The sequence below is a fragment of the Vulpes lagopus genome, chromosome 15, assembly GCF_018345385.1.
Source record: "Vulpes lagopus strain Blue_001 chromosome 15, ASM1834538v1, whole genome shotgun sequence".
NCBI lineage: Eukaryota > Metazoa > Chordata > Mammalia > Carnivora > Canidae > Vulpes > Vulpes lagopus.
The window spans coordinates 25,125,931-25,137,707 of NC_054838.1; the positions used below are offsets into that span (position 1 = coordinate 25,125,931).

The 11,777-nt window shown below is 41.0% G+C and overlaps 1 protein-coding gene across 2 annotated transcripts in view; it reads right to left on the reverse strand.

Annotated features, from left to right (window-relative positions):
• The window catches only part of RAB6A (RAB6A, member RAS oncogene family), a 79,926-nt gene extending 68,486 nt beyond the window's left edge, over window positions 1-11,440 (reverse strand). The window contains exon 1 of one of the 2 annotated variants that reach the window (XM_041730091.1): window positions 10,760-11,440. In XM_041730091.1, the coding sequence (XP_041586025.1) occupies window positions 10,760-10,829 (70 nt within the window). In that variant the 5' untranslated portion in view covers window positions 10,830-11,440. The remainder of the gene's footprint in view (window positions 1-10,759) is intronic. The other variant, XM_041730090.1, reaches the window with a different exon arrangement.
• Between the last annotated feature and the right edge of the window lie 337 nt (window positions 11,441-11,777).

Genomic DNA, 11,777 nt, shown 5'->3' on the forward strand with positions numbered 1-11,777 from the left:
TGCTCTCCCTCTGCCTCTGCCACTCTTGCTCTCTCTCAAATAAAATAAAATCTTTTTTTATTTTTTTTTATTTTTTTTTTTAAGAAGTGATCAGGGCAGCCCCGGTGGCACAGCGGTTTGGCGCCGCCTGCAGCCTGGGGTGTGATCCTGGAGACCTGGGATCGATCCCACGTCGGGCTCCCTGCATTCTCCCTCTGCCTGTGTCTCTACCTCTCTCTGTGTCTAAGAATAAATAAAATCTTTAACAAAAAAAAAAAAAAAAAGAAGTGACCAAATAAATAAACCTACAAAAGTGGGGTTTGAGTTTTGGAAAATTAAAATTTTTTTATTGTGATAAACTAGATGTCATAAAATTTGCCCTTTTCACAATTCAGTAGAAATAAGTTCAAAATGTTTTAAGGTAAAGAGGTAAAGAAGTTATTCTGATTTACATTTTTTAAAAGATTTTATTCATTTATTCATGAGAGACAGAGAGAGAGAGAGGCAAGACATAGGCAGAGGGAGAAGAGAGGCTCCATGCAGGAAGCCTGATGTGGGATTCAATCCCGGTATTCCAAGATCACACCCTGAGCCACCCAGGCGTCCCTCTGATTTACATTTTTATAAAGTTTATTCTGATAATGTAAAGGATGGACTGGAGAAGTAAAAGAACAGAGGTTGGAAAGTACAGGGTAATCTAAAAGATTTAAAGCTAACTTATTGCTAGACTATAACCAAGTAGAGAAGAGAGATAATATCTGATTTATTAAAAACTATATCCCCCAGGACCTCCATGATAAATAATCTTTAAGGTTCTATGATTCTTAGAATGGAAGATGTGCATTTCCCACAGCATTTAATACCTTAATGATGATTGAAAATACTTTTTTGTAACACAGCATAATGAAGCACGATAAAGGGTAAAATGAATGCTAGGAATAAGGTTAGATATAGGAGGGTAGAAGTAGGACTATAAAATAACCCAGGCAGGGAAGTTTGGACTTCATCTCAAAGACAAGTCTCTGGGGATGGTTTTTTGCAATCTCACAATGGAAAGACAAGGTAACAGTATTGCTTATTATAAGTTAAGGAATTACAACATTTGTCCTTTAGTGACTGGCTTATTTCGCTCAGCATGTCATCAAGATTGTAGCATGTATCAGAATTTCCTTCCTTTTTAAGGCTGAATAATATTTCATTGAATGTATATACCACATTTTGTTTATCCATTCATTCATCAATGGACCCTTGGATTGCTTCCATCTTTTAGCTAATGTGAATGCTACTATAAACACAGGTACAAATGAGTCGGTTTTAATTTTATAAAATACATTTTTTAAAAAAAGGAAAAAAAGAATAGAAATGGAAAACCCTAAGCAATTCTAAACATTCAGAAATGTTGGTTCCCAGAAAACCTAACTCACTCAAGGTAGAAGGTAGAAAGTAAATGGAAAAGTGGTAATTGGGATCCCTGGGTGGCGCAGCGGTTTAGCGCCTGCCTTTGGCCCAGGGCGTGATTTTGGAGACCCAGGATCGAATCCCACGTCGGGCTCCCGGTGCATGGAGCCTGCTTCTCCCTCTGCCTATGTCTCTGCCTCTCTCTCTCTCTCTCTGTGACTATCATAAATAAATTTAAAAAATTAAAAAAAAAAAAAGAAAAGTGGTAATTGACCTAAAGGTTTTAAAAAGACCAATTTTAAACTGACAATAGAGAAAGCAGAGAAAAATTCTGATTTGTGCCAGAGAACCCCCAAATGGTTCAGGAATTGCTGGCACCAAGTATATCTAGAAATAAGGACAGAGATGGTGGTGAAAAGAAGTCTGTTTAAAAGGTAGACTGAAAAAAAAATAAAATAAAAAAAATAAAAGGTAGACTGACACCCTGTCACATTCCTTCCACTGTTCCACACACTCAGGTCCCTCTCCCACCTCACCAGAAGATTAAAGGTTTATGCAATGAAAAAGCAAGAAGGGAGGTATCTGGGTGGCTGTCATTATGCATCCAACTCTTGATTTTGACTCAGGTCATGATCTGAGAGTCACGGGATCAAACCCCACATCAGGGCCTTGAGATTCTCTCAGCCCTCTCTGCCCCTCTCTTCCCCTCCCATCCTACTCACACACTCAAAAAATAATAATAATAAAATACACACATGTATATATAATACAATACTCAATACACAAAATGAAAACAGACACATCAGTATGAAGGTCAAAAGACCAAGATTCATAAAGGCAACGTAAAGAATCTACAAGGCTATACATTAATGTCTCTGAATTTCTTTAGGAAGAATACATCCAACCTAAAATTATAAACCCCACCAAACCTTCAGTGTAGAAGTTGTCCAAACACATTTTTGGACCACAAAGTTCTCAAAAAACTTCCTCCCATCTTCTCATGTTTCCTTCATTAGGAAGCTACCAATTGGACAGTATGTTCAACCTAATGAGAGAATAAACCAATAAAAAAAGAAAAAAAATGTAATCTGAGAAACAATAGATCCATCCAACACAAAAGAAAAGGGAATCCTCAAAATGATGCCAAAGGTAGATTCCAACTTGAGAGCTGAGCACACAAATCACAGGGGCAGTAACTAGTATAAATCAGAATAAGTCAGAAGGTTCTGGGAAAGATATTTCATGGAGATCAAATGATACGAATATATTTTCCTTTGAAAAAATCTGATACATTCTTATAAATGGGAGAGGTGATTTACACTGTTGATAAAGAGTATGGGGATAAATTAATGATACGTATATAAACTAAAGAATACAATATGTAAGAAACTATAAGTAATCAATATACATGACTCAGCTGTAACAATAATGTATAAATTAAATACTCATCTAACCAAAATATGATATCTATATTTAGAGGATGGAAAAAAAAACACTGCCAGGTTAGTAATACCTGGCAATGAAAAAAAGAGCCAAAGTCTGATTGTGTCTGGAGCTGTCTATATCAGTAAATATTGCCTTCTCAAGGACAAAAGCTTAACAATATAGCATGGGAATAGATTTTAAAATTTCAAAACAGGGAAATTAGATATTAAAAATATAAAATGTGTAGAGCGCTTGGGTGGCTCAGTTGGTTGAGCATCTCTTGTTTTTGGCTCAGGTCATGATCTCAGGGTTATATAATCTCCAGTAGAGGCTCTGCACTCAGTAGGAGTCTGTGGACGGGGAGGTCCTTTCTCTCTCTGTCCCTTCCTCTGCTCACACACTCTAGTCTCTTTCTCTAAAATTAAATAAATATTTTTTTTTTAATTACAGAATGTGTTATCCTGGAGATTTCTAAGAGTAGTCCAGTTTAACTGTCACAGCTAAAAACATCATAAAGAGAGCTAACAACTAAATCAAATGTGATATTCTGAATGGCATCCAGAACAGAGAAAGGATTTTTTTTTTTAAAGATTTTTATTTATTTATTCATGAGAGACACAGAGGCAGAGACACAGGCAGAGGGGGAAGCAGGATCCATGCAGGGAGCCCAATGTGGGACTTGATTCCGGGACTCAGGGATCTCGCCCTGAGCTGAACAGATGCTCAACTGCTAAGCCACTCAGGAGTCCCTTTTTTTTTTTTTGTAGGATTTTTATTTATTTACTCATGAGAGACACAGAGAAAGAGGCAGAGACACAGGCAGAGGGAGAAAGGAGAAAGGATTTTAGATAAAACCAAAGAAATCTAAAAAAAAACATGGAGTTTGGTTAATAATATAACAATACTGGTTCATTAACTGAAAATGTACGTAAAATGTTAATTACAGAGGAAACTAACTGGGTGTGGGATTAATAATTTTTGCAATTTTTCTGTCAATCTTAAACTATTCTAAAACAAAAAAAAAAGTTTGTTTTATTTAAGTAATCTCTACACCCAACGTGGTGCTTGAACTCACAACCCTGAGATCAAGAGTCACATGCTCCTCTAGCTGAGCACTCCTTACAAAAATTTTATTTAAAAACAAAAGAAACCTGAGAAAGCTGTTTTCATATGTATTAATAATATGAAAAGATCTCTAGGATATATTAGGTAAAAAAAAGCTAGGTGTGGGATCCCTGGGTGGCGCAGCGGTTTGGCGCCTGCCTTTGGCCCAGGGCGCGATCCTGGAGACCCGGGATCGAATCCCACATCGGGCTCCCGGTGCATGGGGCCTGCTTCTCCCTCTGCCTGTGTCTCTGCCTCTCTCTCTCTCTGTGACTATCATAAAAAAAAAAAAAAAAAAAAAAAAAGCTAGATGTGAAGTAAAAGTCTGATACATTTTATGTAAGAGAGAGTAAGAAATTATACTCATATTTGCATAAGAAATCCCAGAATACACACACAAAAAAATGTATACATAATTACTAAAGGAGGAGGGAGTGGAAAAGGGAACAGTCATAGGAACAGGGTGATAATAAGTTTCTTCAGAGTATACCTTTTTTTTTTTTTTTTTTAAGATTTTATTATTTATTCATGAGAGACACAGAGGGAGAAGCAGGCTCCAGGCAGGGAGCCCAATGCGGGACTCAATCTGGGGACTCCAGGATCATGCCCTGGGCAGAAGGCAGGCACTAAACCGCTGAGCCACCCAGGGATCCCCTGGAGTACACCTTTTATGTCTGTACTACCTATTAAAAATAAAGTTAGAGGGCACCCCGGTGGCTCAGTCAGTTAAGTGTCTGCCTTCAGCTCAGGTCATGATCTCAGGGTCCTGGGAGGGAGCTCTGTGTCAGGCTGCCTGCTCAGTTGGGCTCCCCACTCAGGGAGTCTGCTTCTCTCACTCTTCCTCTGCCCTCCCCCCTCCATGTGCTACTATGCACTCATGCACTCTCTCTAAAGTAAATAAATCTTGTAGGAGCAGCCCCGATGGCCCAGCGGTTTGGCGCCACTTTTGGCCTAAGGCGTGTTCCTGGAGACCTGGGATCGAGTCCCACATCAGGCTCCCTGCATGGAGCCTGCTTCTCCCTCTGCCTGCGTCTCTGCTTCTCTCTCTGTCTCTCTCTCTCGTGATTAAATAAATAAAATCTTAAAAATAAATAAAATTGCTCTAAAATGAAAAAAAATAAATGAAAAAGATTTTTAATAAATAAATAAATCTTGTAAATAAAGTTAGGAGGCAGTGAAGTGATCAGTTTTAAAGCCCTAAGAGAAATGGATTAGATGGACTTCTCAAAGTCTCCTCCAACTCTGGAATGCTCTAATTCAAGAATTTCAGCTAAAAGTCAATTAAACTATTAGTCATTTATGTCTTCTGTGAAACCTGTCACTTCTTTGTATCTTTTCACTATTTTTCTTTTCTTTTGAGATTTTATTTATTTGAGAGAGAGAACATCAGCAGCGGAACAAGGTAGAGTCTGAATGAGGAAGAAGCAGGCTCTCAGCTGAGCAGGAAACCCCACATAAGGTTTCATCCCAGGACCCTGGAATCATGATCTGAGCCAAAGGCTGACACTTAACTGACTTAGCCACCCAAGCACCTCTAACTCTGTTTCTAAGCAGCTGCATTTGTCACATTAGTTTAGGTATATTTCTTTCCCTATAAAATGTAAATTTCTTAAGCTTATGCTCTACCAAATCACTTGATAGTATAGCAGTTTTACATAAAAATTTGTTAAACTAAAACAATTAACAAGAACTTGCCATGTGCCAAGCACTCTTCTAAATGCTTCACATTCATTAACTAATTTAATCTTCACAATAACTCTATAGGATAGTTCCTATTACTTTTATTTTATAAATAAAGAAATTGAAGCATAAAGAGGCCAAATAATTTGTCCAAAGTCAGTGGCCAGCGCTAAAATATGAAACCCAGACTGTGTGGTCTTAATTACTAGCTCTACTGTTTAGTTTTAAGGCTTCAAAACCAGATAGTTTTAAGGGCTCCAAAACATTCTTGATTGCCCTACCTTGCAATATGAAGCTCCACGGTACCAATGACTTAATATCGCCTAACTTTAAAGTGTGGTTCACAGAGTGCCAGGATTCCCAGAACCCTTCTGAGAGTCAAGCCATTTTTTTTTTTTAAAGATTTTATTTATTTATTCATGAGAGACACAAAGAGAAGCAGAGACTAGGCAGAGGGAGAAGCAGACTCCATGCAGGGAGCCCCATGTGGGACTGAATCCCAGGACCCTAGGATCATGCCTTGGGCTAAAGGCAGGCACTAAACTGCTGAGCCACCCGGGCATCCCAAGTCAAACCATTTTCATAATACTACGATATTATTTGGCTTTTTTTCACTCTCATTTTCTCATGAGTGTACAGTGGAGTTTCCCCAGAATCTACATGATAAATGATATATTACAATAGACTGAATACAAGGGGATCCAAGAGAATCTGGCTGTCTTTTTGTAATTCAAAGACATCAAAGAGATTTGTAAATATGTAAAACAATGCCAATCTCTCACTAAATTTTTGTTTAAAAAATAGCTCTTTCATATAATGCATTTAATACTATTATTTTTAAATGAATTAAATATTTTTAAATTTTGTTAACTTTCAATACTATTAATATTGATATAAACCATATGAACAGAGTTCTTTAGGGGCCTTAATTTGTAAAAGCATAACAGGTAACGAGATCTTGAGAAGAAAAAGTTTAGGATTACAGATGTAGCCAACCTAACTGTTCAGTACTTCTGATCCCTAAAGGTTAAGATACATTTTCCCTACCCAGCATGTTATAAATCAAAAGAACCAATGTAAAAAGGGTAACATAAAGTGAAAAAAATAAGTAGTACTAGACCAGGTATTTACTTCTACCTGACATTACATTTCCTAATTTGTAACCCTATTTTGTAACATTTGTTTGTAGTAATATCTTCTACTATAAACCATGAATGACATTCTTAAAAATGCCTCTGCATTTCAAGACAGTAACCGGAAGGAGCAACAAAAATATTTCTCAAGGAAACTTCAGATTTAAATTGTATACTTCAACATCCTTTTATTAAGCCAGGTATGATACTGAAATATAAAAAAAAAGCCTAAAAGTCTGTAGAAGATTACCAACACTGATGTCATTAACTCAGTCCGAAGCTCCAAAAACTGAAAAAAAACTCTTTTTCATTACAGAGACAGAACTTTAACTTTGACAAACTAAATAGAAGTCTACTTAACTCCAAACCAGTTCCTTGAATACGTCTTTAACATCATTTGACATACTCTTGGGTGCTATGCTAATAGAAAATAATTTAACAATAGCTTTAACTAATTTTACTCAACTCAAAAAAAAAAAAGTGCAAAATCTTGTCTTATTTTTTTAAGCAAAATGGAAAGAGCTATAAATTATCGGGTTCCCTGCTCCCCTGCCTCCCAAACATCTAGAGTATCCCTAAAATCTATCAAATAATTTACGCATAAGATGTTATTATTAAACTATTAACAGCTTAAGGCCAAAAACAAGGATTCTACCGTAGCAAAGACTCCAAATACAGGCTATCAGCTTGGTTTCTGGTAGATTCAGCCAGCTGGCACTATGTTACGCACTGGGGACACAATGAACAAAAAAATAAGTTTTAATCTTCATGAGACTTGCATTCTACTGTGTGAAAGAAACACACACACAGGTAAGAATTATAAACATGGTAAATGCTTTGCCACAAATTAGTTTTTAAAAGCTAAATTGTGGAATTCTAAAACCTAAAAATAAATAATTCATGAAGAGTTACACATCAAGATGACATGGGTTCTACTGACCTTTACTAATGCATAAGAAAACTACAGACACTGCTCATGAAAACAAAGATCAATCTTTCATTGTTGAAGCTATCAAATGGCATTACTTAGCAATATAGTAGCCTTAAAAGATAATTGACCTCATAGTCCCAGAGTTAAAAAGCACGTAAACACAATCCTTAAAAAAACATCTAAGAGGAGCCTAAAGAGACATGACAACTAACTAATATGGTATCTAGAACAACAAAAAAAGATAAAAACTAAGGAAATCTGAATAAACTATGACTTTAGTTAATAATAACATACCAATATCAGCTCACTTATTATAACAAATGTACCATACTAAGGTAAAATGGTTAAGAATACTGAGGAATACGGGGGAAACTAGGTGGGGCTATATGGGAACCCTCTGCACAATCTTCTCAATTTTTCTGTAAACCTAAAACTATTCTTAAAAATAAAGTCCACTGGGATACCTGGGTGGCTCAGCAGTTAAATGTCTGCCTTCGGCTCAGGGCGTGATCCTGGAGTCCCAGGATTGAGCTTCCCTGCATGAGTCTGCTTCTCCCTCTGCCTGTCTCTGTCTCTCTCTCATGAATAAATAAATAAATCTTTGAAAAACAAAACAAGGGCAGCCCCCTTGTTGCAGCGGTTTAGCGCCACCTGCAGCCTGGGGTGTGATCCTGGAGACCAGGGATCCAGTCTCTGCCTCTCTCTCTCTCTTTCTGTCTCTATGAATAAATAAAAATCTTAAAAAAAAAAAAAAAAAAAGAAAGAAAGAAAAAAGAAAAACAAAACAACGTCCATTAAAAAAAATCTAAGATAGGGCATCCCTGGGAGGCTCAGCGGTTTGGCGCCTGCCTTTGGCCCAGGGCGCGATTCTGGAGTCCCGGGATCGAGTCCCGCGTCCGGCTCCCAGCATGGAGCCTGCTTCTCCCTCCGGTGTCTCTGCCTCTCTCTCTCTCTCTGTCTATCATAAATAAATAAATCTTTTAAAAAAAAATCTAAGATGACTTCAAGAACTATATGGGGGTTGTCAAAACTCAAAGTAAGAAATGAGAAGCCACAGAACTCTGCAATACGAATTAGAATACAAATACTCAAGGAATTAACAAGAAACTTGCAGATACTGAAGTTATGATTGCTACTCATACTAATACCTTCCTAGGACAGAGATTAATGGATTTTTCATGCAAACTGAATAGCTCTGCATCACAACATAAGGCTAGCAATAACATCCCTAGGAAAAATAAATAAATAAATAACATCCCTAGAGTGTACAATAAGCACATTAAATCCTATTTATCAATAATTACCAATACACTGTATCTTGAGCATGGCATTGTCCTAAAACTGCCATAAAATTCCTAAACTAGGATCACTCTCAAAGATCTTACCAAGTTACTTCAAGAAACAAGCTTATACTTGCTCAGGAAAATTCATAAAGCAAAGAGGAGAGTATATTTTTCCTCGGTAAGCAGAGAGGGGGGTAAAGATTATATGTGAAAAGAGAAAAATGATTTCTCCAATTGGAAGCAATTTCTCAACTAATGTTAACCTACTTTAATGCTATATATATATATATATGCCTTAATATATATATATATTAGTATAAACAGTTCAAGGTGGTAGTAAAAGCTCTGAATTTATAACTGTTATCTGCTTTCCAATCAAAAGAAATTGTCCTCTCTACAGCCTAACCTAAGGTACCTAGCTGTTAACTCAATGTCTGATGACTTGGGAGGAACTAATCTCTCAATGTCTGAATTTCAAAGATGGTCATGAAAAATGTGAAAAAAAAAAAGAGGACAATAATTTCTACATTGTTGAGCGCCAAGTTTTATAATTCAGCATAAAATCAGAATCACCACGAGAAATAATTTGAGAGAAAGCCATCACAAAACTAGGAGCTTGTATTTAATACAAAGTAAGCAACAGCAGAAGCCTAGCTAGGTAAGATCATTCCACTTATCACATACTATGGAATATTAAGCATAAAAGGGTCATTTAGCCGAAACGGTATTACATACTGAAGTCTAATTTAGATAACTAGATGATGAATCTATTCTACTCTACTCCATTACTCCCTGGCCCCAAAGGAAATCCTAGAAAACAAAGATGTTCGTTATTCTCAAGCCTTCTCTCACAGGAATCCGAAATATACAATTGGAAAACACTCAGAAGAAATGGAATAATTACTATTTCTCTGGTAATTCTTGTTTGCACCATCATAAAGAATCATACACTGCTTCATGTTGAAAGGAGAAAAGGAGGAGGTGAGATGTGAGAAATTCCAAGTAAAATGATCATGACATAGCATCTGGCAGAGATCGCGAAAGCGCCAACAGTGCCAAAAGAATTGTCAGGGAATCAAAGTCATGAGAAGAAAATGAGGTTTTCTAACAAGCCCCAGCCTAACCCAAGAAGCAAAAATTGCCCCTGCCGCCGCCACCCCTCTTACCCTCCAACCACTCCATCTTCAAGTCGCCTCCAATTCAGACATATATTCTCCATAACCCAAACTAATTCCCCACCTAAGTAAAAACAATCCAAGAATTTCTACGACACCCCCCGCCACTCACCACCTCCCATAAGATCCGCACTTCCCAGGGCCAAGCCTCTAAGGAAAACAACGCCCTAATCCCCCCACCCTCCTCATCCAAGGTTGAAGAGGGACGGTTCCCGGGAGTGGGGCCTCCCGGGGTGGGCCTTCACAGAGCTGACGATCTGGGATAAAAGCAAAGAATAAGGGTGGGGCTCAAAGAAGGGGACTACGGTTGGTGAGACGACGGAGGCCGGAGGAAGAAAGGGATGGACAGCAGGCTGGGCGGGGTGAGACTGGGGCGGGGGGGGGGTGCAGGTCGACGGGAGAGGCCCGGGCTGCGGGGGGGAAAGGAGATGTCGGAGCCGCGGACAGAGGATCAAAATCTGACCGACGGACCTAGACGAAGAGGAGCTGGTAGCTAAAGGGGGTCGGAAAACCCCGGGCAGGGCTGGGGGTAATGAGCACGAAACGCGAACGCGAGGCCGGTAGACAGCCTTCGCGGACAGAAGGGCCGCACTGGGGGCGGTGCGGGGACGCGGCGGCCAGCTGCCAGGAGTGGGGGAGCCGCGCACTCACCGCTCTGCTCCCCCAGGAACACAAGCTTGAATTTCCTCAGCGGATTCCCGAAGTCTCCGCCCGCGGACATGATGGAGCCGGAGGAGCTGCCGCCGCCTCAGCCCAGAGACCTCTCGGACCGACGCTGCTCCCACCGGCTGACGAAAAAGGCGAGAGGAAGGACCGACACCGAGCTCTCTCGGACCCTCTAGGGCCCGGCGGCGGAGCAAGGCTGCAGGACAGGGCTCCTCCCCACAGACAGGCAGAGGTCGCCGCCGCCTCCCCGCAGAGTCGCCTGGCACCGAGCGAGGCCCGCGGCTGGGGAAGGAAGGATGGCGGTATCGGAAGCAGCCAGGGGTGTGCTCGAGGTTCCCAAGGCTAGCGCCCTTCCCTTCTCAGCACCTGGCACCGAGACTGGGGTGGGAGAAGGGGAGGGTGGCAGAACTGGAGCCGCAGACGCGTCTGGGACCTCTCACGCGCAGCGCCTCAGCTCACAGCTGCCGCCGCCGCAGCCCAACCTGCTGAGTGCGCGAGCCTCTAGCGCGGCGCGCGGCGAGCCCGGGCGCGAGCGTGCCGCCCCGCCGGCCGCCGGCGTGCGTGCGTGCGTGCGCGTGCGTGCCACTAGCCAGCGCCTTCCTGGTTTAGCCTGCTCTCCCGGCTCCTACCGCGCCGCTGAGGCCGGGGCAGGTTAGGTTGCCACGCGAATCGGGAGAAGCGAGGAGGAGGCGGGGCGGAACCCTGGGGAAGTGACGGGGGTGGAATAAGGAGCGCTTACGTCACTTACGTGAGAACCAATCGGAAGAAGTCAAGGGCGGGCAGGGCTGGCAGTGAGGTGGCGGCGCGAGAGCGCGCGCGGCCCTTGCTCAGTGGAAAGCGTCGCACAGCGACTGCCATGGGAAGTGTGGCGTGTCGCAGCCTAAGGGGAGGGGATGGGGAGGGCGGAGGCGGAGCTGGCACGTAGGTTGAATTGACCTCAGCCCTGTGAGGGTGTGGTCCGAGAGCCCTAAGGTGTGTACTCTGTTCCTCTTCTCCAGAGCCC